General features: G+C 43.3%; 1 protein-coding gene and 1 long non-coding RNA gene across 2 annotated transcripts; one reads left to right on the top strand and one right to left on the bottom strand.

The window, feature by feature from the left end:
• Positions 1 to 1,561: 1,561 nt before the first annotated feature.
• SLC18A2 (solute carrier family 18 member A2) lies at positions 1,562 to 27,575 on the bottom strand. The gene is made up of 15 exons (XM_080597090.1): positions 27,304 to 27,575; positions 25,283 to 25,634; positions 18,854 to 18,912; positions 17,675 to 17,758; positions 15,310 to 15,402; positions 14,755 to 14,844; positions 14,604 to 14,647; positions 14,464 to 14,524; positions 10,086 to 10,181; positions 7,318 to 7,396; positions 7,021 to 7,072; positions 6,516 to 6,579; positions 5,979 to 6,098; positions 5,272 to 5,405; positions 1,562 to 3,120 (listed from the first exon to the last, which is right to left on the bottom strand). Exons 1-15 carry the CDS (start codon positions 27,422 to 27,424, stop codon positions 3,010 to 3,012), a joined length of 1,560 nt encoding a protein of 519 aa, XP_080453216.1. The 5' UTR covers positions 27,425 to 27,575; the 3' UTR covers positions 1,562 to 3,009.
• Positions 17,859 to 19,943, top strand: LOC308197114. Its single transcript, XR_013952584.1, has 2 exons — positions 17,859 to 18,152; positions 19,055 to 19,943. It is a non-coding gene; the product is annotated as an uncharacterized lncRNA (long non-coding RNA).

Here is a 27,575-nt window from a genome sequence, read left to right as displayed (position 1 = left end):
GTTATCGGCAATAGGAACTATCAGTGGAGTTGCTGTGTGGGAGGAGATGAGGAGGTATCCAAAAAATTCTGACTTGCAGAATTTTTTCTGCAAAAAAGAAAAAAATCTTTCCCTCAGAAAATGTTAATGGATCACTAAACAAGTCTCTACTGTTTACTTGCTCATTTTTTGTTTAATCAATTTTTCATTCTAATTCCACATCCTTTTTTTCTTTTTCCTGGAATTGGAAATAAATCATAAATCATGCGTGGAAGTTTACACCTTCAAGGTAGGACTGAGTAGTGGGAGAAAAAATACACAAAACCTGGAAGAACCCAAATTACTATAGGACAAAGTTTTCTGTGCTGCTTAGGGTTACTGCTCGATTACTAGCTGATAAAATCCACTTATTTCTTCATGCTGCAGAAAATCCAAAAGGTAGAATGACTGCTTGATGTCTGTTTGGGGTAAAAAGTAGAACACAGACAGCCCCACATGTGGCCCTTAACTTTGCCTTCTTGTGCAGGGGCAGCTGCAGAGTAAAGCATAGCAAAGGGCTGGTCCTGAAGGTCCAGCAGTGCCCCAGCCCCGTTTGCAGCACAGGAATTCAATCAGTTCATCTGTCCCTGGGGCTCCTTCTCATCCTCACCTTCTGCCGCAGATAAATGTGAGCTGTTCTTAGCTTTGATTTGCTCAGAAGTACCAAACCAATACATGAAGTAAGCCAGTCTATGCTCTTTTTGGTATGTAACTGCTCTTTTTGCATTACATTTCAATGTTTGTGCATTTAAGTGGTCCATTAGATAACCAGCAGGAGAATAACCGATCTCGCCCTGTAGTCACTCTGAATTCAACCATTGGTTTATCCATCTTCAGTTGGATTAACAATCTGATGTTCTGTGAACTAAAATACCTTCTCCTGGGGCAAAATTTTGAGTATCCTAATGCTCTACGACAGCAAAATGAGAACCTAATGTAAATATTCATCGACATGCACAAGTGTTACTTAGCGGCAGTGATATACTTGGCATGCTGCAGACTCTTGGCTTATGCTCTGTTAATGCCTGTCTTCAACCACCTCTCAGCTTTGAAGGAAGGTTTTCCCTCTGTTACATATTCACAAGAACGCAGTAGAAAATACGCCGGTATAAAACCTCTAAGTGGATTTTCAAATCAACCACGGAACCATACTGCTTGGCCTTTCACATCATTCAAGCGTCTTTGGATGTTTTCTCAGAATATTCCCTCTTAAACACTCTTCTGGCGGGCTCCACAAGTGTGTGTATCCTGGTAATGCACAGTTTGTCCTTACCCATTTCACAGAAGTTAAAACTCGGATCAGCCGTCACGCGATAGGCAGCTTTTGGAAGCTATTGTGGTTGCATAAAGAAGTTGCATGTATTTGTGACCTAGAGTGAAAATGTTTGTCCTCAAACACAACAAAGGGACTAGAACCGAGGTGTGCTTTCCCAGGAGCTGGATTTTTTTTTTTTTTTTATAGTATACAGAAGATCACAATGCATAGAGCAAATTCTGAGGGGGGGAGGTTAATTTTTTTCTTTTATTACAATAGATCACGAAATTATTTTAGATACCTTTATTTTAATGTGGTCTGAATGCATAATTTTCAACAAAGCAATATTTGAAGTTTGATCCACTATTTCTTCGTATTTTCTGACCATAGTATATACACTTTACAAAACTATATGTAAACATAGTATCTATGCTGCAGTACATAAAACATCTGCAATTACATGAAAGAAGGCACATAAAGATTTTAATGTTACAAATAAAAAGATACACCACAGTTGATAAGAACATTGTGAATTGTTTTAGATGCTTTTTTTCAGTCGTATTTTTCTCATTGCAGAGACCATGTAATCCAGTGCTGTGTTCCGCTATTAGACCATCTCCCTAGATGTTAAGAGAAATTGGCAGCAAACAGGACATTTTTCGTTATCTTTGGGAAAGTTGATATTTTTCCTTCATCTTTTTGAAAAAATAAATATATATGCTGAATTTCTAAATGTGTATGCAAATGCATGTAAAATATTTTTGTGAACTGCTTAAGTTACTAGCTTACTTCCAGTACATGCTGAGTTTAAATGCTTTGATACTGCAGTTTTTTCTAGCCAGTCACTTAGGATGCATCTGAAATAAACTTGAGATATTAAATATAAGATCCAAAATATAGAAATATAAACAAGTATCTTCATGTAGTTCTTATTCCCTTTCAGGGAAAGGAACTATGTACATTCAAACATACTTGTTTACCCAGTACTGTATGTGTCTTCGGGCACTTCATCTTGCACAACTGCTTAGCTGATTAAAACTCCGTTAAATTGCACAGACTAATAGCAATATACTCATCTGTTCAAAATACTTCTTTTTCCAGGCATTCCATGAGTGGTCAGGTACAGCTCATTCTTCAAATCGCAAAGTAGTTGTGCCTTTTATTTTAATAATATGTGATCCAAAATTGATCAAAAAATTCATAGCGGTGTCTACACTCTTAATTCCAGCCTTCAGCACCTGTGTGTGGATGTACTTACCAGGGTACAATTCAAAAAACTGGAAATTGGGTAGGTTTTCTTTGAGCTTTGCAAGGGTTTTGTGTTTGGTTGAATAAATCAGAGAAGTTATATTCAAGAGATCGGTTCGTTCTTATGACTCCAAACAGAATGTGAAGTGTAGGTCAGTGAGTTGACTTGAAAAATCAAATAGTTTAAATTCACATTTATACAGATTTACACTACACATTTAATCAAAAATAGACTGTGTAATATTCAATGAAATTAAATACACAAAATAAAGGTAAACACTATACAAATCCTCTATAAAAGCTTTTTTCCCTCCTTATAAGGCAGTTAGCAGTCTGCTTTATAACCACGGGAGATGATTAATATACCTTTGGTTTTTTGACCATTTCACTATTAAATCTACAGTACAGCTAAAACATATTTCTGGATGAGATGTTTCACATGAAACACTGCATTGTGTACACCAAAATAGATTATATGGCTTTTACTGTTATTCATCGCTTTCATACTCCTCTTCTTCATCACCTATCGGGTAGGCCTGGATGTTGTTCTGGGTATACATTTTTGTTTTAACGGGGCAGTTGTGATCCATGAGTATTGCCTACAAGAGAAGAGAGCGTGAACGTTAGCACGTCCAACTAACGCGCAGCTGCGGCCTGCGCGCGACTCGACCGCCGCCATCCACAGATTTGGGGATTCACTGGATTTCTGTGAAAGTAGAACCAAACCGATCTCCATCAGAGTGTTCGGAGGTCAAGATTCCACCTCATACACCTCAAGATATCACCACTGGTAAAAGGGGTTGCCATCATTAGAAGCAGGAGGGGCGGGCCAGAGGCCTGCTGCCTCAGCTGCCGAGGCCGGGGGCAGCCACATTTCCCCACCGTTTCACCCTTCTGGATGAATTTTTCCCAGGACATCCCAGCTCTGTACTCAGAGCAGTTGTGTAGCGTTTCACATTGTGTGGGATTCAGTTTAGCTGTTAATTAATTACCCAAAGAGCACAACATAGGAAACCCTGTCTGTGACGAGCTCCCTGCTGCTATCACAGCGGCCAGCGTTGCACCTCGTGTAGCTGTCAACCACACACACAATTTAAGGCTGTAGCAATGAATAACAGGCAGGAGTGCAGGCTGTCAGTCTCATACTGGCCCTAAGCTTATAAAAGGCAGCAAATTAAGCTTGTTTTTCTCACTTCAGGATGCATGCGGCTTGGCTAGGTGGCACCACATGGGGTTAAAGACAGCTCCAAGCACTCTTGGAGCAGCAGTGTGTTTTGCCTCATCCTGGGACTCCCTCTGCTCTTTAATCTTTCCTATCCCATGCTCTCATTTTACAAAGCCCTCTGGACTGCCGAGAGAGCACAAGCAGCAGCTGAGTGTGGTGCTTTAGCAAGCAGCTCAGTGCAGGGGGATGAGGGGAGCTCAGAGAGGGACAGAAGGCTCTGTTTGTGCATGAACGCTTCAGTACAGATTTCAGATTTCAGCCTTGGAGGTGGCTCAAATGAGCTGAAGGCACAAACCAACTGAAAAGTAAACTTTCTGTCCCGATTTGCACCAAGAATGCTGCTTTATCAGGTGGAAATACCCGGTAACAAATGCAATAATTTAAAAATCTTGGGGTTCATTGAATTTATAACCGCTGCCCTATCTCTGCAAAGCAGTTGAACCGCTATCTGTGACTGTCCTTGATCCGTTATGGCAATAACCATTACTTTTCCAAATTTCAAGCAATGGTACCAACTCCTGAAATAAAACCTTATGCATGTGAATCACCTTTTCTTGTGGCTCTGCTGACAACCACCACATGCTCTTACATTGCTTCACCCCCAAGCCTACCCCTGCCTTTTAAAAGGACTTTCCACCAAGCACCTGCACGTGGCAGTGCCTCCTGCTCAGCTGTGGGAAGCTGACAATAAACTTCATCTCTGTGCAAACAACAGCAGCTCTTTTGGTTTTTGTTCCTTCTGTTCCCTAACCTTAGTGTTTAAAAAAAATAATTTAAAAAAAATCATTGCTGTCTGTAAAGGTCATTCTGAGGGATTAGCTGGAATCTCTGGGATTCTGCAGTACAAATATGGGTGACACCGAAGGTCTCTGTCCTCACGTACATCACATTTCAGCAAGATCCATTTTTCCAGCTTCTCTTTTATGAATACCAGTACAAAGCATGCACAGCTCATGCACTAGGTTCTGTCCTTGCCTTTCAGAGCCTTGTTACTGCATAGTAAGACAATGGCCATGCAAAAGTACATTTTCTTTCCTTAAACAACTTGCCACTTTATTTTGGGTGCAAGCCAACCTTGTTCAGCATGAGCAAGGACAGAGTGCTGGGGTCTGGACCTACACATGGTGACTGGTGCTGCAGCAAAGCATTGTGCTTCTACTCGGGATTTTCCCAGCCCAGGGGAAATCTTCCTACTAAATGCACTGCCACGTAACTCCTTCTGGAGCATCCTGCCAGGCAGAGGAAACCCTGTGAACACAGCACAAGGTGCCCTCCAGCAGTAACAGGGCTTCAGAATCAGATCCAGTATAACAGGAACAGCAAACCTTGGAACAGCAGCACAGGGGACATACAACTAAAAAATTTCCTTTATACATCTTGGGCAGATAATGAGATGGGGGGTTATTCCAAACAGTGACGCATGAGGGTGAAATAGGCTGTGCTGGTCCTGTGTTGGGGAAGTTAGAGGCAAAGATGCAGAAATAAGTTATCACTGAAAAAAAGGCAAAAAAGATGTCATGCTTACCATTTTCTCTTCTTTGGCAGGTGGACTTCGAAGGAAAAAGCACAGAGGAGCAAAGAGGATATCCACGATCCCTATAATTGTCATGAGCCATGGAAATCCAATTGCCTTTGCAATGGCACCACCAGCAGAGGGACCTTTTATAAATAAAACCCTTTTCCTGAATACCATAAAATTTGCAGCATTCACTTTAAACAGTAATTTTACATATAAAACTCCCACTTTACAAACGGATTTAGGGAATACAAGCATACATATGTAATTAAAACATAAACCTTCTCTGGCTCCAGCTCCTGCATTCACTGCAGAAATCAGAGATGCTCTGAGGGGCTGTGGGGTGTCTGTACGGGACAGTCAAGGGAGAGGGGGCAAGGGGAGAGTTATTTCCCTCCCAGACACATAGGAGCACAGCCACGGTGGCAATCCCAGGTGTTGCAAGGTCTTTTTCTTAGGGATATCTTATCTCTGTTCAATGCCTGCCTGCCTCAAGCCTCTTACAGCTACTGAAGATGCGCATAGCACCACGGCAGAGGAGGGGAACTGACGCCAAACAGCTCCCTGCATCCTTTCCCTCTGCTTCTGGCTTCTTGAAGGAAAAAAGCAACCCCAGCTCACAAAGCCTGCAAATGCCACGGGGATTCACGCCTAGCAGCACAGCACATTTCTCTTTACTGTCAAGTGCATTTTAGACAGGAAGATAGAAGACTTACCTATCGCAAAGCCCATGCAGAAGGCAACATCAGCTATGGCATACACGCTCCCATAGACTGACACGTGGCGCAGATCCACGAGGTAGCCCATGATGGGCATCATGGAGGAGTCCACCATTCCTGGTCGTGAGGGAGGGGAACAGAGTTCAGAAAAAAAGTCCTTTTTTTTTTTTTTTTGATTTTATTTTAACATCTCAGACAACTATGTGCTAAAATGGTATGCAACAGCAACTAAATGGATGATTATTCTTAAATATGTAAACGTTTGTGTTAAAACAGTCTGTATTGTGTCTGAGGTCGCATATGGATGAATGTGCACATGACACTTGCTGACGGACGTGAGAGACGTGAGCTTAGGGCACATCAGCTCCAGCACTGCCCCGTGGGCCTCCTGGCTCCACCTGCCAGTCCAGGCCACAGCTCGGACTTCACTACTGTCAAGCCAGAATAGCAACAAAGCTTGTTTGCTGTGTAACTTCACACAAAACCATTTTTACATAAACAACAGACTGAAAAAATCATTGTAATTTTTCTCACCGATGGCGAATCCAACTCCGAAATTGGGTGCTATGAGCCCATAAATGTTCTTAGCAAATGGTACCTACGAATGAAATTTCAGGCAGTTAATTAGGTCGCACTAATGAGGTTAGTTTTCTTTTTCTAAGAGAAATTTCCAGAGTAGTTAGAGCATGCTTTGTACAGATGTGCAGCTGGTGTTTGACACGTGTTCTGGCCTACTGCAGCAGACGGCTGTGCCGTTGCACCACTGACACCCTCGCCATCACAAACGAGAGTAAACTGCTGAGTGACAGCTCAAAAGAACGATCCCCCTCCTCTCTGGGAGCCACACTTCCTTCAACATAATTGAACCATTGAGATTTTAAAGCGCTCAGATACGGGATCTGGAACCCATTAGCTACACATCGTTTAATAACATATCTGTAAGGCAGAAGCTCCAGTGAAATCTCATGATAAAGCACATGTTCAAAGATGAACACGGGAACATTTAGATGGTGTCACAGATACATCATCTTCTACTTACGCATAAAATGCTTACTCCCACGATTAGCATCCCGAGTAAAGCGCAGAGCCACCTACCAAAGAAGAAACATCAGTCAGACTTCAGTGCCTGCAAGGTGCTAAAGGTGACTTGAGACGGTTCAAAGCCATGTCTGAAGTGTAGAGGTGCACAACCAAAGGAGCAACGTGTTCCAAAAATGATCTTGCTACTACAAAACAAATTTTAATAACTTCCACCATCAACAGACTGCCCTGAGAAACACTGCAAATGGTACAAGAACACGCTGGAAGATTATTAATATTTTTAAATTAAGCATACCTTCCCATTTTGTGCGCAAGTATCCCAAAAAGATTAGTCCCGATAAGATAAGAGATACTAGCCGGAAGAAAAGCAACGCCTGAAAAATATGAATGAGATGATTTATCAGCAACGATTTCAGTGAGGTGTTAGAAGAAACTAATAAATTCCAGACGCCGCAATTTTGGTCTGAACACAACTAATGGAGTCTTTGTGCGTAGCCCAGAGAATCAAATATCCGGTTTCTTGCAGCCTTTTCCTGAAATCTCAGGACATCATCTATGAAATGCAGGAGCAATATGATGCCTTTGAACAGAGCTTTCCAGCATCAGCTGCAAGACCTAGCATGGGAGAAGAGATGCAAAGAGGAAAAAGGAAAAAAAAAAAAAGGGGGGGGGTATTTCTAACTGCAGTAAACTTTGGGGTAGTTCAAGGAAGTTCATTTTTCCCCTTTATGCATATTTCTGGGTTGTGTGGCTGGCATATGGAGCATGTGCTGGGCTCCCCATGGCCAGGAGCCCCTGTGCTACAGTGGGGCTTGTCATGCCAAGATGCAGCCCTCAGTCAAGCAACAGCTGACCCAAGCACCTATCAATAACATAAAGATGAAGAAACTTTAACAGCTTAAAAAACACTTAGCTGTAGTGCTCAGCTAATGAGGGCACCCAAGAAAAATCCCAACCCTAAGGCACAGGGCCCTTGCATCTCCTCCTGAAGGATGAAGCATGGGAAAGCCGGCTCCGGCCTGCACTGGAGGATTACTCCTCTCCCTCATCCCACACCGGGGCTGCAGGGCAGAGCCCAGTCGGAGGGAAAATGGCCGATGAAGCTGCTGCAGCAGCGATGCCAGTAGCAGCACGGGCTGTGGGTGCCTCTGGTGCTGCCCACACGGCAGCAGGGATCACCACCGCCAACCAGGAGGTGGCCTTGTACCAAGCATTTCTGGGAGGCAGGGGCACAGGTGGTGGCTCAACATTGTAGGGTTGATGCCTCTCGGAAGAAAGTAATGCACCACATCTTTCTGGTGTTCCTGGTCAGTTTTGCATCTTCCCAAGTAAATCTGGGAAACGTGACAAAAGTGGGAAAGTCCGGCAACTTAACGCATGCCACAGCAAGCCTTCCATTCGGTCATTTTTAAATCAGATAATTCAAATTTAGAGAGCGGCCATGACATTATGGTACACAATCAAACCATTTCCCTCTAAGTATATGTGCTCCTCATTTCTCACCAAGGCAACACAGATTTTCTCATTTCCTGCTTATCCATCGTCCTTCCTATATCTCTCTGATATTCATAAGAAAAATCGAGAGGTCATTTTTAGCACAGCAACATCCTGTGATTAAAACCCTTGTGGGTCACAATGGCAATGCTGGGGAAACCTTTTCACCTGTGCAACCGCAGCTACTTCAGTGTGGCTTGGAGCAGACTTTTTATATGAAATGGCCATTTACAACAGAGCTCAAAAACTGGGAAAAATATTGCAAAAGCTTGGTCAATAAGGCTTGCATGTTGGTGTGGTACAGTCACAGTGGTAAGTTGTGCTTCTACTGAAGCAGAAATGTGATTTTCTAAATAAGCTTTATGCAAAGTAACATTAATTGATCAAAATCAGAGCCCTTTGTACCTTCTTCTGATCACTCTTCAAATAACTGGATCTCAAAACTGCGTAAGATAATCATTTGCTTAAAACCCTGCAGTTCGGATATAATTTAAGAGGCTTAAAAACTTTAATTAATGCTGTCAAATCAGACAAAGTGTAATGGACTCAATTACTTATATCATTAAGGGGTAAAATTAGTCTTAATTTAAAATGGATATTTTCCTTCTAGGAACCTCTATTCAAATAGGAGATGTGTAAATCTCATTTCTGTTACACCAGTATACTCCAGTGGGGGAGGTAGATAAGCCATCTTTGTTTTTCTTTGAGGCTTAAAATATCTAGGTCTGCATGTTAATTTTGCTATGTAATGGGCTAGCAATCATTACCACATTCAACAGTACAGTAATACATTAAGGACTGCCACCTATGGCCACCCTAGATCTGAGTTTGCATTCATTTGAAATAATGTTTGTATTTTCACTGTGTTGTAGGGACACCTATATTAGTATTCTCTAGGGATATTAGTCTGACGAACATTATTTTCAACAAGGATTTTTCTTTTGCTTTCAAATACCATACATTGATACTAGAAAATGCTCCTCGTGTCCCATTTCTCTCCAGTGGCTACGTTTTAAGAAAAGTCCATGCTTTTCCTACCATTGCCATCTGCAGCCCTGGAAGCAGTACATGCTAACATGTGCAGCACACGCTGCACCCAATGCAGATTTCCTGCTCCCAGCAGTTCACACTAGGCACTAAGGAGGGATTCCCTCTGGGAAAAACCCTAAACCAAATGATTTTTGAAAACAGTTGTTTATTGTTTGAAAGTCAAATCTTTGTAATTTTCTAGAGTGCCATGAAGGCTTTACAACATATATTTACAAGCAAAACCTGAAATGTGTTCATGTCTACAACGCTGGGCTAGGAACTGAATCGCATTGTGCCCTGCTCAGTGGTAAGTCTCCAATGCAGCAGCGTTGCTGCAAGGTACGTGTGTGTATGTGCATGGCCATGCTGCAGCCTGCCCTGCAGGGCTGACTGGGGCTCCCAGTAACGTTGGCAATTTAAAGATAGTCCAAAAAAAATGACTACCTTTAAAGTGTCTAAGGAGAGCATTATTAACAGGACCAGAACAGAGGCATCCATCAGACAAAATATAGCAGACCCAAGTAATGTGCTGTACTTTACCAAGCTGCCATTTTTTGGAACACATGGTCTCCATCATCCAGATGGGTAAAGCTGGTTCAAGCATAGCGATAGCCATGTTTGCAAAGCAGATTGATCCTTGGAGAAAGAAGGGGGAGGAAAAAACAAAAAGTAAAAATTATTTATTTTGACTATGAACAAAAACCTGTGCAAAGATTGAATGCTTTCACAAAAAAAAAAAGTGCTTTTTAAAGACCTATTTGTCATGCATCAAATGCTGATTAATGTTAAACAGAACAGAGTGTAAAGTCACTGAAGACTAACTTTCTGTATGTTTCAGTTCTCCCAGAAATTCTACAATAAAGGTTAAGCTATTTTCATATTGTGAAGGGGGGCAGCAAAGTCTACAGCGAGCCTGATGACATTTAGAAAGTTTGTGATGTCTGACCGTGTACAAACGACAAGCTAAAACCACACTCCTTTGGTCTTTATCTCCAGTCTCCTGGGGCAAAACCTGAACCTGTTGTGTAAGAGACATGGCTCCAACCCATTGTGAATGAGGAAGATGAGCCGTGGAGGTCGGGATCCTAAAAATACCACCCGACAGCCAGAGGGATGCCTACCCCCTACAGAAGGGAGCTTTGTGTACAGGCCCCGCAGCCGGCAGCCGCTAAGCCATGCCACAAAGCATCGGCTTGGCTGAGCTTGCCCACCCGTATGAATTTCAAATGCTTCCAAATCTCTTTTGAATCTCTGGACCTTTGGTCATTCACACGCAAAGAACAGAAGTGCTGACTCAATCCTGCCTGCCGGCTGCTCTCTGCTTGTGTAGGGTTTTGCTTCCTGCTCCGCTGCCCGCAGATTGTGCTCTGGCGGTGGTGAGGCCCTCTGCCCTCAGGAGCGGGCTGCAGGCTTAGTACGGGGGCTGTTACACCCCACAGTGCTTTTTTTGAGCTGGGAGGCCTTCCCCACTTCCTCCAAAGGGCCTGAAGCAGCCACAGCCCAGTGCAGGGTAACGGAACCTGTCCCCGCTGCTAACCCCTCACAGAAGTGGGGGAAGTCCCTGCTAGAACTGACAGCCTCACACTTGTGTTCCTGCTCCTCTTCCTAACTTTTATAAGCTTTGGAAGAAGCTCCTCCTCACGCAGCTCACAACAAAATGAGCACCGATTCTGCTCCTTGCTCAGAGCTGTCAGACCGCATTAGGCTGCGCACCCGCGGGCCCTGAGGTGAGCTGGCAGGCCGGCCGCTCGCTGCCTTCCCGGGGCACGCAGCAGCCGCCCGGCCCGGCCTTACACCGCAGACCAGAGGTTAGAGCTAACCGGGGCTTCTGCTGCCACCAGCGCGGTCTCTCTGAGGAGCCCCAGCTGGACACCCAGGGCCTGCCCCGTTCCCAGCCAAGCTTGAGTGACTTCCTCCACGATGGAAAAACACTTTGAGCCGCACAAAATTGAGCCAGAGGAAACAGTGTTGTTCTAACAGAGGCAGCTAAACAGCAAAGATCTCATTCTGCTCGGCAAACTTCACAAAGAAATGGGAACCATGCATGCGTGTATGGCACCGATTTCTTGTTAGGACGGGAAGCTTCACCAGGGTTTGCCGAAGTACTCAGGTGCGTGCTGACAAAGGTACCTGGATCTTTAGGATGTACTGCAAGGGAAAGGTGAGAGCCTGAGCTGGTACTCTGCAAACTCAGGGCACACTTTAATAAACACCATGCTACCTCAGTAAAACTTCCTCAAAACAAGGTCGTTTTTTAACTCTGCTTTATGTGGAGCTGACCTCTGTTTAGAGGTGTGTATCTCAGGAGCAGAAATCCTACATTGTTTCCTGCTTAAATTAGATTAAATGTCCTGCATTGGCCAGAAGATGTGAAATTGCAGCCTTCCAGCTGCATCCCATCTCCAGGACTGGGAACCCGCTAGCCTTTTGGCAGAGCACCGTGGAGATCACCAGTATTTTTCTGTGAAAAATCCAGTACCCAGTGTTAAGCTGTTACGAGTTTTCTCAAGAGCCCATGTGCTAGTGACGATATCTGTCTCAGCTCTGTTTTTTGATCTGGTAACTCAAACTAACTTGCTTGTCAGTGCAACTTCGCCACCCTGCAGCACCTAACCTTTTTTAATCCCCATGGGTGAGGTGCAACTGTGAGAATGGCAGTGACTTCATTCACTAGCGGTGACAAAAAGTGTCAGTGACATTTCTTTTGCCTGGGTCAGCGAGCACGGATGCCTCACCCGACACATATGCTCCACGCAGCAGGAGGCAGAGTCTATATTTGCTCACACTTCCCTTCTCCAGCAGAGGTTTCCACCTGAGCATGCCATATCACCTCTGCGCTGAAACCACAGGGGAACTGGGCTTTCCAGACCTGCACCTCTGCCGGTCCCGAGCTGGCCGAAGCTGGGCGACCACAGCACCTCACTGCAGCATCGCCGCAGGACTCAGGACATCAGTGTGGCACTGAGTGAAGCCAAGTCCCCTCTGTCACCAGCCCAGGGTCAGCAGGGGCTGCCGACAGAAGAGCCGGGCTAGGAGGAGGGGGCTGTGTGCTTCAGTTCGGGACAGCTGGTGCTAAAGAGCGACGCGGTGCCACAGGTAAGGGAATCGGTCAGGAAGCTCTTGTGCTTTGGAAATGCAAACAATTATGACTCGAGTGTATGACGCACACTTAGGAGATTGAATTTATGCCACAAAATTAGCGTACCTAAATTAAGAGTGCAAAAAGCACTTAAACTGGTAGTCCGTTTGCAACACCCCTAAAATTTCCCTGTTTTTTTACTTGTGGTTAGCAATTAACCCACTAGAGAATTAACCCAATGCCATGATTTTTTTCATTTTAAAACATTTTTTTAAGTTTAATTTTAAAATGAAAATTAATTTTAATGAGTTTTTACATGAATGCTTAGAAGGCATTCAGAACGTCTGTCCTCCCTGAGCAGTGCAAATCCACAAGACTTTCAACCTTCCCAAACCAACGTATCTGAACAAAACACCGACCTCACTGGGGTAAGGGACAGAAAATGACACTTTCAAAACTCTTTTCACTGCATAAAGCAACTGCTTCAGAACTGAGGCAATTAACATTTAAGGCTGATGGGGCTGAGGTTAAAGAACATGGGCATCATCCATTCTGCCAAGCACTGGGCAGTCTCATCACCATCTGCCTCATCACCTTGGTGCTCTGGGAACGCCCAGCCCAGCTTTACTGAGCCCCCAGACATCGGCTGGAACAGCTTCTGAGCGAACAGAACAGTTGCATGCCATGCAATGGGTAGAAAAAGGAACAAAGTCCATCCCTCCTCGCAGCAGACATGGGAGGTGGTCAAAAGAGCACCATAAAGATGGGATCCATGGGTCTTACTACCTTTTCTCTTATGTGGTTAAGACTAAGCCGGGCATGAGCAGCTCAATCTATCACAGATTACACTTTGACAGGGTTTACACTATTCTCAAGATATCCACTTACAGGACGGATGATCCTCACCTTGCAGCACCTGCTCTTAATCCCTGTAAAAGGCCAGGTACTGGATCAGATGAAAGGTAGATTTGAACTCTGATGACAGTTCCCATCTGTGCTGCTCTTTTCCCTCAAACACTCTTGTCCTATCGCAAGTTCTTTAAATGCTCCACGAATTTCTTAGGCAAAAGTGCCTGTGTAACTTCAGACACAGCTTGACCAAGTCTTGTCACAGAGCTAAGGTAGTGAGAATGCCCTGTGAGATCACCAAAACCCGAGCACCCCAAAAATGCCCGTAAGCATTGCTTTGTCAGACGAGCAGGTTAGGATTAAGGGACAAAGCAGTAAAAATCATGATCTGCTTTCAGGTATTTTACAGACATTTAAAAGGGTCAGGCTTAATTACAGCCCTCTTTAGAGCAAACCAACAAAACATGATGCAAAAGGCAAACTTCCCTCAAGGCACAAAACAAACAGTACATGTAATACCAGACGCCACTCACCATCTGACCCAGACCTTTTCCAAAACACAACCCATGCTCTAGAGACCCTCGCTCCCTTCTCTGATGGAAGCAAACTTCTGAGTTATTCCTCATGCCTGCCCGGGATGCGCTGGTGGATCCTCCCTTCACACCTCTGCCCTATTCACTTGTCTAATGGGCATTTTCATGGCCACGTCTTGGTGTGGTGCAGCAACTCCTTGTCCTAGCAAGGATCCGCAGCTCATTAGTGCCCTCTCAGCTAGGCAGACACCTACATTTCCAGCTTCCAGGCCACTGTGTTTCTACTGGTACCTCCATCCAGAGTTACTGATGGATTACTTTGTTCTTTGTGCTTCATGTAAACGAAAGCAGCAAATGACATTACTGCTAGACCAGACTAGCTCGAGGCTTTCCAGGATGCCAGGAACAATGCCAACAGTTGATTTAAATAAAAAATAAATAAAAAAGGATCTGATACCTGCCGCAATAATGATATATGGGTCCTTCAAAAGAGTCAGTAGCGGTGTCCCCTTCTGACTCTAGGAAACAAATGGAAAGTTGGGATTAGGAAAGGCAAAGCATCAGGTGTCGCCTAGAGTGCTCTACTGCAATACTCACTTCTGCCTGTGCTCTGGACGGCTGCAGAACAAATAATTGAACAGCTGTGGAAAGAAATCAATACTGTAAGGTTTCTTCAAGAAGGGGTCAGGACACAGGCACACAAAAGGGGTGCGCTACAGAGCGATAGTGACTCTCCACATGCACTGACCTCCGTCTAGCAGAGCCAGTGCTGCCAGCACAAGGAACGGCGAGCTCTTCCCCACAAACTCGTACATGACGCTCCCGAAAGGTGGGCCCACTGAGGGGGAGAAATGAAGGAAAAGCTGTGAAGCCGCGTTTCTGACCCCAAACATATGTCCTCTGCAAGCGTTTGGGCACCCTGTGTTGGCACTCAGGGACCACAAAGTTTAATTTAAAACAAAACAAAATGAACAACAACAAAAAAAAAAAGAAAAAAAAGAAAAAAAATGAATAAAACCAACAGAAAAGCTCATTGATCTCTGTGATTATTAAAAGTGTATTCTTCACACCCCAAAATACTCCTCCATTTAAACAAAACCCAAGCATCTCAGAGATTGTCTGATGTGTATCTGCATAAGAAATATGTTTCTGCTTAAGAAACAATTCTTAACATGCACCATGCATCTAATCTGGAGATGGCACGGTAACATTGCACCCGAGGAGATCCTGCCGCTGTTTTCACAGACCACAAGGAGGTGCTTTGGGTGGTTTCTGCTGGTGGCAGAGCCCCCATCTCACTGACCTAATACTCCCATAGCAAGTCCTCCCAGTGCAATCCCCATTGCGTTGCCTCTCTCTTCGTCGTCTGTGTATACACTGGCAAGCATACCCATCCCTAAAATACAAACAGAACAAAGCACAAAATTAGGCAGCTGTGTCTTACAATTCATTAGATAGAGGTGACAGCAGGTATCTGTATATAAGTATATACCTACACACTTATATATCTATATTTATACACATATATAGATCTACATACATATACATGTGTGTATATAAGTCCCCACCATGTGCAATTTGCCTTGAAGCAGAAGGGAGTTTGGCACACATAAATGATCTCAATGCCATGTTCTATTACACCCTATTACTCAGGTAGTTTAATGATGCCCTGATTTGCCGGATTCTGTGTCCCTGCCTTTGTCACAGAGTGTTTAGAAGCTGCTCTTCAGCCAGTTGAAACAAAGCTCTCAACGAGTACTCTCTGTCTGCTATTTGTGCTCTGGGTGCTCGACACGAAGGTTGGTGACGGCTGACAGCTACAACCGCGGTCACTGCAGGCTGTGCTCTGAGCATAACGTATCATGCCCAGCTGATTGCTTTGAAAATGAGTATTTCAAGTTCAGCATCCAAAATTAAAGGATGCTTTTGACCTTTATCTTCATGTTCCCCATTTCTGCATTCGATGATGAGCCATCATTTCACAAAAGGAAACATGAAGCCTCTTTCATTTGCTTTTGTGAAGCACTCAGACACAGTAGTTGTAAATGCTACAGGAGAGTCCTCATAGAAATTATTAATTCTGTTTTCAAATCAAGGACTTGCACAGCCACAGGGGGGGTACTACACCCACTACGACAGTGCTGCAGCATGCAGGTGGTGCAAGTGAGTTGGGCTGTTGGACTCATGAAGTGACTTTTTCCCTCCCGTTGGCACTTGTCTGGGGTCAGAGCTTCTTCTGAGGGCTTGGTTTGGCCTTGTTGCAGTGCAGGAAGAGCTGGGGGTGGCTGGAGACTACCCAAAAAAACAGCAGTGGGGATGAGCAAAGGCTGAGCAGCCATCAGCAAGAGACCACTGCAGGTCTTTGGATTTAAAGCTAGAGAGGGGAAACCGATGTGCGATGTGATGTGGTCTTGAAAATAATAATAAAAAAAAAAACCACAAAGATAAAGAAAAGAAACTGTAGAAACTGTTCTTCATGTTCTCTCAACTATGAGAACCAGAAATGGATATGAATGACAGGAAGGAGGCTTTAGATGGGAGATCGTAAAAGGACTTCCTAACAGTAAATGTAGTTAAGCACAAAGCTCAATGCTGAGGGCATTTGTGGAGGCTTTTGAGAGCACATCTGTCAAGTACGCATGAGGAATGACAGATCCTGCCTTCAGGAAGGGGGTAGACTAGGGAGACTCTTGGCCTTCTCTGCTCTGATTTGTAGGCTGTCTGGGGAAAAATACATGCTCATCAAAGAGCCCTATCTCAAGGTACACCCCTGCACAGGGACTGAGATAAAGCTGAACAAAAATTTTGATTCTGGCATGTCTTAACTTTGGAAAGCTTGACTTGTAAGCTTAGTTAGTTGGGGGGCTGAGGATCTCCGTTGGATATCCCCACCTGCCCCAAGGCTGCAGCACAATCCCTGCAGTGGGGATCTGGGTGAAATCCAGCTCTCAAACATTTGTTATCTTCCTATGAGAAGTACGTGAGCCCTGTTTATTGACCAGTCCCATTTGGGAGGGGGGATTTTTCCTGAGGAAGCCAAGGGACATGCTGTGGACAAAAAGCTCAATTCACCTCCCCTTTCAAGACAAATTTATATTCCTGCTGTCATCATGAACAAAATACAATTTCTCTAGACTCATTCTCAGAGATCATTGAATAATTTGGAGTGAAAATCCATACTCCATTTCACTTTTCATTTAAAAATAAAAATAAAAATCTTGTATTGGATATCTAGCACAGGCAATCTGAGTCCAAACTGGCAGGCAGAATTACAAGCCACTGGAAACAACATTTTATAACAGAAATTTCAGAAACAGGCAGAGGTACTATCCCTATGATAATAAGTACCAACATAAGTTCATGGTGACCTTTAAAAGGGCTGAAAATGAATTTAAAATGTTGAAGGCACACATGCAGAAACCCCAGGGAGAGAGTACATCATCTAGTGCTCTACCTTACTGCAGCCCACATACCAAGTAATTCTGAAAAGACATTTGCTTGTGAGCTACTGCATAGGAAAGAGGCAGAAAGAAAATAATGAAATTGATTTAATTGAATAATTTTGTATTAATTATTGAAACTGCAGACAAAATACAATTAAGAAATGACTGTCACTGAAAAAGACAGAATTGGTGATCCGTATTTTACTCCATCACATGCTCTCTTACCTGCCACTGAAGAACAAGAGGAGCCCACTCCTTGGAGGGACCTTGCAATAAACAGCAATGTGTAGCTTCCTGAGAAGGCAAACACTATGGAAAAGACAGAGGTAAATTTTTAAAATTAGTTTAACTCTAACTAGGTTAAAAAGTTAGATTTCTTTAAACTATCACAAAAAAAAAAAACCACCCTTTCTGCAATTCAGTCAGGTGTTTACAGTGACTTGTGTCACTTTCAATGCTAACTGCATTATTCTCTCTTATTGCATTTGGATGTGTCAGTGTTGAATTGTTCTCAGGTGTCTGAGCCTTCTGGTAACACAGAATGCAAGCGCCCAAGCAGTTTTAACTAATTACTTGGGATTTGATTACATCCTGCTCTGATTCAGCTGCACACGGAGGCATATTAAGACCTTTCTTTCCAGCCTCGCTCCCCCCATGGCTGCATTTTGGGCTGCCCAGTCTGAAGCTCCGGGCATTCACAAAGGTAGGATTTAACACACGCACACAGGCTCACACCAGCTTTTCTTCCAGTAAGCAAATGGGTGGAGAGGTTTTACAGTGGCGTTCCCAGCTCTGTACTGGATGCTGTGTGGCACAGCTGGCCATGAATTAGACTTACAACTGTTATAACCATACCAAGCAAAATTTGTCTAATGTTCCAAAAATCTGGAGTTGTCAAAGACTCTACCAACAGGTAATCTTATCCATCACTTCAGTCCCCTTGCTGTCAGAAATATTTTCCTAATATTTAATCTAAATTTTCTTTGATAATTTTTTAAGTCTGCTATTCCATTTCTTACATGCAGTGGACGTGGAAAACTCTTAATTCGCTTCTTTTTTTGTCATAGACTCTGATACATCTTACACCTGCCTTCTGAAGCAAGCCCAGTTCTTTAATCATTCCTCACAGGCTTCTAACAATGCTTGATGTTCTCCTTTGTACTCTTTCCATCTGGGACACGTCCTTAAGTACCATGCAAAAGTGAACATAAACCAGCAGCTGAGGCCTTATTAACACCATTTAGGGTGGGCAAATCATCTCAGCTGACTTGCAGGCTATGCTTCTGTTTGCACATCCTCTACATTAATTCCCCTACATCAACAAGAATTCCTAAGGATCATTATTATAGATCATTTATTTAAAAGTTGCATCTGAACAACACTAAGTAAGAAGTGGCCACTTACTGATCGTTGACACAAACATGATGCAGAAGCCAGCAAACAATGGAATCTGGTAGCCTATTCTGGAAAATAAATAAATAAATTCACATTTTCAGGATTGTCTCACTGATATTTTGAGTTACATTTAATTGCATGAGGGCTTTTTTTTTTTTTCTGTGCACAAGCACAAAAGATGCAAAAACCCAACCTGTAGTTTCTTTGCAGGTTTTGAAGTATTTATAGTGGACAACATGATCAAATTGCTCCATGTTACAAACGCCTTCTCATTTGGTACAGCACACTTTTCATCTGAAATCCCTGGAAGAAGTCCTTCCTTCATTAGAATTTGACTGTCCTGTTCTCGTTCCACCATCATTGTTCTCAATAAAGCCCCTCTGGGTCTCTATGGGGTTTCCAAGAATATGAGAATGGAAGATTCATCTAAGCGTGCTGAGCTTTGAAATAATCCAGGAATGTTTCAAGAATCATCTGTTTTCACCCTCATGAGACAATGACTGTAATGAGACACGGTCAAACCAATGGCTTTTTTTCTGGGAAAATTTGTCATCAGCTTCACTGGGAGTTCTGCTTCAACTACAAGCACCGAAAGTGTCCCAAAGTGTCTGAGAGTAATATTTTTGCTTTTCCACATTGTTAGGATTAAGTTTAGAGCTGATCAAAGCTTTCTTCTTCAAAACTCAAAAGTATAAAAACATCAGAAATAGCCTGGAGATATGCCCGGCTGCTATAAGCATTTTCAAATTTCCAGGAAATAAATTATTTTCTGTCTGGAAAGCAAACACATTTTTAGGCAGCTAAATTTGAAATTTCAACAAAGACCTCACAATATGCTACTTTTCATGCCATTAAAACTCTGCCTTGGAATCAAAAGTACTACCCAGGTAGCCTGTGTGTAGTCTGTGTGTTCACCATACTTTATTCACAGCTTCCTTTCCCCTAAAATTCTGTATCTCAAGTGTATTTGCAAAGACATTTTTTAATGGCCAAATTCTTCAACGGTGAAGATATTCAAAAGAATACTAATTGATTTTAATTCCCAGTGATTTGACAGTATTGGGCTTTTATATTGGTGGTACTGGTTTAAGTAGGTCAATCAAATAATGGAAGAGTCTATAATGGCCCTTCTCATTTTTGATTATAGTAGTCTTAAGACAGATAAACAAACATAATTATTCTGAGCTTTGTTTATTTGTCAGTGTAATTTTTATACAAGTAAGGACCACAGATAATAGTAAAGTCTTTGAAGTACAAGGCTGTTCGTTATTGGTATCTGTAACATTTGTTGGAGTTCTGAGAACAGAAGAAATCTAGCATGCATTTTTTCACAAGCCTTAGAAATTTCTAATGAAGAGCACGTGGAAGAATTTTGCCATTAAAAATATGACATAAACATAGTGCACTGAGTTTTCTAGTTGAAATCTGCAAGTAGGTGCTACAAAAATACAGCAGAGGAAACGTTACTCTTGTGGTTACTTAACTGGACTGGTATCTGCAAACAGCAACCTGAATTCCTCTTCTTCTGTGGGCTTACGATAATCACTTTAATCTCTCAAAACCTTGATACCTGACTGTTGAAAGAATAATACTATACTTTTTTTGTCTGTTTTATTTAAAGAGGATGATTTTTCTAGGCTTGTCTCTTCTAGCATTGTGTGTACATGGTAAGTATTATACAGAGGGACACTAATCTCCACTGATGTCTCTGTGTATGCAAGGACATAAAAAAAGAATCATCTCCTATTGCCATCCCCTTGCCTGCCCTTCCCAGTGGGCTCATGTATAAAACACCACAGTGAGTTGGACTACAATTGCTTTGATTTTGAATTTTGGAATTACAGAAAGCACTGATATAAATACGGATAAATAACCCCTGCATGCACGGCTACTGCTGTTGGTGAGTGATATCACCTGGCTCTGTGGTACTATGAATGCAGAAGTTGAATGTCCCTACTCCTTCTCCCATTGGAATGGGGTTTTTTTTCTGTGAAAGCCATCCCAGAGGTGTCTAGGATGGACACTGTGGGAGGAGAAGTGTGATTTCAGTAAAGAAATAAGTAATTATTTCATTTGCCACATGGACCATGAGACAGCAATTCACTGCTCCTACAAGTACACTGCATTAAAACTCAGTTATTTGTTTGAAGACAAATGCCACACAAAGTGACTCCCATATTCATGCTTGCACCACTAGATCAGAGACATTAGCTGTGAGATCTGCCATAAGCATTAGTGAACTAAATAAAGGGAAGGGATATCATACTAGTCCTGTAATCTTAACTAAAGGATCAGCCACCATCAAATTAAATGTTTCACCTCTCTCAATATGCCCTATGTCTGAAATGCTTCTGTCAGGTGACTGTTGCAAGAAAACAAGGATTTTGGAAGTCACTTTTAATGCTCTGTGAAATCCTCTTCAAGCTTTGGTCTTAGTTTTTGCAGTCACGGATATTATTCCTCCTTTATCTTGGACAAACAGAGTGTGAAGCACCACATAGCAGAGAGTCATGGAGGCAGAACTGGAGCAGAACCCGTTCTTGCCTTGCAGCAGACCATGACGCCTTATTGCACATGCTGAGGTCTAACACATGCCTTTCCCTCCACACCCAGAGAATCATCTCAAAACCAGACTCTGTGTGGGCAGAGCTAGTCCTTTCACCCAAAATCTATATTGCTCGTGGTCCACCATACAAAGTGATGTGAAGGTATAGTCAGGAGAGGACGTGCATTTGTGCTGAGCTAAGCAAGTCTTTATAGTCCTCTGAAACGGTCGAAGTTGCCTGGAACAGTTTAGAGATGATGTGCTACCCTGCTCAGGGTTGCTGAGCCCCTGGAAGTCGTGGTTGTTCTTGCTCTGGGGCCGTTCTTACCCGCATCCAGCTGACAGCTAGAAGTGTAGATTGTCTTTTCCTGCACAATCTTAGCAAACCCTGCCTCCTCCTAAAATAGCAGTGTTAATTACTTGGCAGTTGTGCTACCACAAATGTCTAATCTGCAGCTGCAGTCCCGGGCTGTCCAACAGACATGAGAGAGCACAGACTGGGAGTTTTCACTGATCGGAACAATTACAATATATAACAAATGATCACAAAACAGGGAGGCACCACCTGTAACAGCCAGCTGTTCAGAGACTCTGTCCCAGATCCTGGGCTGTTCCTGTTCTTGCCATGTGAAACCTGTGCATATGCAGTTTCTCATTTTTGGCCATGACATGACGTGCTCCATCAGTTATCTCTACATTTTTCCTGTCTCGTCTCTTCCTTTTTCTTGCTATCATGCCTTAACAAGTCATTTTCTCGGGCACTCCTCACAAAACACTACAAGAGAAGCTGAAGCAGCCAGAGGGTCCACCATGTTTCAGGGAGGCTACCCGTAGCTAAAAGTGCTTCCTACAAGTGGTTCCGACTCACAAAAAATAACACAGAGTCATCAGTTGAAGGAGGGAGAGGAAAGGCTGCCAGTGACAGAGAAAGCCTGAATGACCCCATTTTAGGGCCGTCTTGGCCCCAGACTGCAGAACTGTTTGGAAGTGGATTACACTCACTAATAATGTTACACTGCAATGAGACAACCAATTGATGGGTTCTGTGCAGCAGTAAAATAAAGGTTACGCTGGCCAGGTTAGCAGCTGTGGATGATTAGAGCCTAATTGCCTATCCATTACAGGATTGCAATTTACTGACTTTAAACCTATTACCGTATAGCTACAGCAGTACCAACGTGAGCACCGTTCGCTCAGCCTGTCCTGGCTGGCATTTTGGCCATCTTCAGCCCTAGTGGAGACTGGGGAGATGTATGACAGGAGGAATATTTTCCTCCAGGTCATGACCCAACGAACCTCTGAACGTGCAGGAAGGAAGGGAAGAAGGCTCAGGGGCTGCGGTGGCAGTTTTTTTGCTGGGATTTTCACCAGGACGTAGCACAAAGGGAAATGGTGGTGTCCCATCAGCTGTCAGCCAGCTCACCATGATGGGTTTGTGTTTTCTTTGGTGTTCTTTGGAAAGAGATGGGCTTTAAATAAGAAACATTTTAGCCTAGCTTGCTTCTTTTAAACTAATTTTGAAATGTATTTTTAAAATCCTTCAGCTCCAGCAGTTATAGAAAAAGTGAAAAAAAAAAAAGCCTACAAAATTTTCAGAAGATCTAAACTAAGTAATTGGCACAGCCTCGTGGCACAGACTTGCCACTTACTGGCAATGTGAGTGGAATAGCCTGCTGGATCCTACGCAAACTCAAGCACTCAAAGACTGTGCGTTTTTAAGGCCAGTAACTCCATGCTTGTTTAAAACTCTAAGCTGTGATACTTTGCTGAAATTTTGCAGAAGTAATAACAGCAATAATAATTATCACTAAACAGCTTATCAGTGTTAAAGAAGAGCCTTTGTAATGATGACTTCTGTTTCATTTATAAAAATCAGTTTTTACACTTCCTTTTAACTGAACATGCACATTGTTCTTAGGAAATCTCAATTTGAGTTGTGGGGGGTTTTGTTTCTTTCTTTCTTTGTCTTTTTGCCAGTGGCTTCTACAGTTAATTGATAAATACGTGAACTGATATTTCCCACTAACCATTTCTCAGAAGAAAGGCAGACACTGCTCCGAGACACAAACAACGCATGAAAGAAAACCAACAATCCTTAAATCTAATTTAGGGCCACTTGGCCACAAAGACACTCGTTTCTGCCTGGGTGGGAGGACGGCGTGCCGCGTGGGGCCATGTGCTCTCCTTGATTCTCTTTTTCCCACTCATTGGGAAACCGCTGGTAACGTGTGGCGCCTTACTTCTTTTTGGCAGGTGTGGCAGTTTGTAGAAATGATGATAAGAACAGCAGAATCCAGAGAAAAGTAAATGGAGATAGGGCAATGATACAGACAATTATTACTAAAACCTAGAATAGCTAAAGAACTGTCATGGAAATATTATTTCGCTTCATGCTGCTTTGCCTGTGGATGAGCTATCATAGCCCAACAAAGCAACATAGGAAATCTGGGTAACAAAGATCTGTTTTCCTCCTTAAATTGCAACAATGTTTGTGTAAAGGGATTATTTTAAGGGCAAACTTTCAGAGCAGGGATATGCAGGAGGAGATAAGGTGAAATAAAACAAATGAAGCTGTCTATCTAATGTAAAACTTTTGTGCCTGTATCAGTTCCCCAGATTTAATGCAGGTTTTGAATTCATAACATTGTGGGTCCAACCACTGCTCATCTCTCCACTGGAAACTCCTCTGTCAGACTGAAATTAAGCACTGTGTATATAAGCTGTAAATACAAGAAAGGTACTTTTAGTTCAAAACCTGAAATATCCAGCCTTAAAGAACATCGTTTGTTTTGTTTATTGCCAGCTGTGGTAAGCACTGACTGCCTAAACAGGAGTGTTTTACAAGGACAGGAAACAGACAAATTTCCTCAGCTTATTATTTTCTGAAAGGAAAATGTCTTCTTTATAAAAATAGCTTAATAAGAAATATGAAAATTGGTGACATAAGTACAATTTGGAGCTTATTTCCTACAGAGATGGATCTCACACGCTCTGTTTAGAAGGGCTGCAGCTTGTTCTGTGGGGAACAATTACACAGAACACTAACAATAAAATCAAATTAATTATTAACACCAAAAATTTAAATGATATAAATACTTTTTAATCTCTGTGTAAACATAATTAGTGCTTGGATTTGTTTTTGTTTGGTTGGTTGTTGTTGTAAGTGATTTATTTTGGTGCCTACATCTCCTATCCTGCTCCGGAGGATTTTGTGTAACGTCCCACCCGAACACATTCTGCTCAATACATCATACATACGCAAGGACTCGGAGGGGACAATTTGACAGTTGGAGCAGATCATGCACAGACGTAAATCTGATCTGTTGAACTCAGTGATGAACATGGCACCAGCAGGGTTTGGCAGACCTGCTCCCTTTCCGTGGAAGTCCATGAGAACCTCCCGCTTGGCCTTACCTTGCGACATTCAGAATCGCTGTGCACCAAAGCACACCGAGAGCTGCGAGAGCCAGGGAGAGATCTGAACACTGCCTACACCTTCAACATCATTTTTGCCTAATACAGGTGTAATAGATGTGTCACCAAGTCACAGAGCTTGATCCTTGTAACTACTGAGCCGTGGCATCTTTTGGCCCTGTGTAACTGTATTGAAGAAATTTCAACAACATTTCAGTAAAAGTTTCTATAAAAGCCTGAGGGCTCAGGAGCTGGAGGAAAAGAGAAGTGTACAACACTGTCAAGTAGCTCGTGTGCTTACCAATTTATTTCGGAAAGGATGCAGGCATTCAGAAGATGAGTTCATCAAATGTATTTCACTAAGATACTGCTCCAGATAAAGTGAGAAGGCCAGGAAGCCAGGGCCACAACAGTTAGAGGTACTTTGAAATCCCCACCCAGACTAAAACATGAATACAAATCCTATCTAAGTAACATACCTGTTTGTCAGCGGCCCTATGAAGGGGTTAGTGATCAGCTGCACCGTTGCCTTTGAAGCAAACAATAGCCCAACTTGAACATTTTCGTTCAGCAGGTCCTTGTCCTCCTTAGGGCAATCAGATGGAGGAGCAGTCACGTTCACTGTCATTTGTTCTGTCGGGGTGTGGGGCAGCTCTCTGGGGCCTGGCTGAGCAGACTCGTTCCCAGTAACCATTGTCAAGTTGTCATAGTAGGAGAAGATACTCTGAAAATTGTCCATCGTTGCTGAAACTACGTTAGGCTTAGTAGTCTGGACTTCTGATGCATTTTTCTCATGTTTGATGCTGTAAAGGTAACTGGGAATTATTGGCACTGGAAAAACAAATAGAATATATTAGCATCTTACCATCAGGTTATGTGCAGATGGAATCACCAATTTGTATTGTTTGCTTTGTCACTGATTGGGAAGGACAAGGCTTTCCTACTGAGAACGTCAGTACGGATTTTAAAAGACTGAAACACAGAACTTAAATAGTGCAATTTAAAACACAGTTCTTTTACATTAGCCTTTATTTTTGCCAGTTTTTGTAAATGTAAAATATTCTATACAGACATCACTCAGAAAGAAAAATATGAGAAGTATCAAAAACCATGTCTGAACAGACTCTGATGCACATGACTGCATAAATCCCTTTATTAGATTGTGAAAACGTGAATAATGAGAAAAGCACTGAAACTAGCATTAAGCCAAAATAGTACAAAGTAATAAAACATACTAATAAAATAAGCCACCAAAAAAAAGAGTAATCAGAACTAATGTATTGCTGTTTACATATGTCACTATTTCTTTAAAATTTACATTGAAAACACCACCCAGAAGGGACGCGCTTTGTAAGCTTTAGCTCATGGCTGCAATTTGATTGTATTAGCGTGTATCTCAGAAACTAGCATATCCACACTGGTTGGAACAGATGTAAGATTCATTCTACTGGGAAGCATCAGTGACAGAACCAGCAGAGTTGCCTGGCCTCTCTTCTGACACAGCCCCATCTTTCAGTGAGTCTGCAGACCGAGATACTTTTAAGGGCTTCTAGCACTCATCTTACAGAACAAATAAGGAAATCTTAACAACTTTATAAGAAAGGATGTTCATGTAAAAAAATCCAGAACTGACTTGGTAAAAGTATTCATGGAGTTTTTGTTAAAGGCATTGGCTTTAAGCTGAACCCCCCCAGGAGCTGAGGCTGGCAGGGCAGCGCTGCGTGGGGTGGGCTCCGCACTCCGTGAGCAGTGTGTGGGCACAAGTCAGGAGTTTCCCTGAGCCCTTGGACAAAATGGATACGAACAGAAGCCTTTCGATACGTGGATTTATAAACTACCAGCAAGAAATGTTCCAGGACTTGATTTGCATTAATTCCTAACTCTGGACACCACGCCACTTGAAGCCAGTAAAAGTCTCACCTTCAACTTTGATCAAAACTCTGATTATTTTATTAAACCAGCTCTTAGAAGCACTTTTCTTAAAACCCATGCAGATAGTTTTCTTATTAATCTACCATTTGACGAGCAGCGTGGGGGAGAGGAGACCTATCGCAAGGAAACAGGCATCTCCAGCGTTATCTAGCCTGGTGTTTCAGTTGCACGACCGCAGGAGGAAAAAAAGATGATGAGCTAAAAATATCAATGTTGTCATTCGGAGAAGTTTTAGTGGCTTTCGGTGGGAAAAAATAAATAAATAAATTACGAAGGTGTTTTTGTACAATTCCTTATCCTGCAAGGGACAGAGAAACAAAGCGCGACTTTGCTGCGTGTGGCGGCGTCCGCAGTACCTGGGGCACCCTACGTGTTTGCAAACCTGTGGTTCGCGAGCATCAGCCACGCACCCAGGCAGCGCATCTGTCACCGGAGATTACCGCTGGCATAAATCGGGGGGGGGGGGGGGAGAAACCACCGAAAAACACAGAAACGAACCAGAAACCCACCCGCCCCCGAGCCACCGACGGCAAAGCTCGCAGCCCCACCGCCAGACCCGGTCGCCTACCGACCACGGTGAGCAGCATGTTGTCCAGGAGCAGGGCGATGAAGACGATGAGGAGGATGAGCCTCCGGGAGCTCCGGCCCTCCCGCAGCCAGCGGAGGAGGCTGGCCTCGCCCCGGGCCATGCCGCCCGGCCCCGCCGCGCCGCCGCCGCCGCCGCCGCTGCCTCTGCCGCTGCCCGCGGCCTCGCGGAGGCCCCCGGGGGCCGCCCCGGGCCAGGGGGCTGAGGCCGGAGCCCCCTCCTCGCCCTGCCCCGGCCCGCCCCGGCTCGCAGGA

The sequence above is a fragment of the Anser brachyrhynchus genome (genome assembly GCF_964034855.1).
Source record: "Anser brachyrhynchus genome assembly, chromosome: 6".
NCBI classification, from domain to species: Eukaryota; Metazoa; Chordata; class Aves; order Anseriformes; family Anatidae; genus Anser; species Anser brachyrhynchus.
Note: the sequence above shows the minus strand (reverse complement) of the source record. Positions and strands in the feature narration are given on the sequence as shown.

Excerpts from the sequence above, each read along its gene's own strand:
- SLC18A2 (XM_080597090.1), bottom strand. The coding sequence starts at position 27,424 with ATGGCCCGGGGCGAGGCCAGCCTCCTCCGCTGGCTGCGGGAGGGCCGG. Across the intron at positions 25,635-27,303 it reads CATGCTGCTCACCGTGGTCG|TGCCAATAATTCCCAGTTAC; the intron begins GTAGGCGACCGG and ends TTGTTTTTCCAG. Across the intron at positions 10,182-14,463 it reads ATATATCATTATTGCGGCAG|GATCAATCTGCTTTGCAAAC; the intron begins GTATCAGATCCT and ends TCTTTCTCCAAG.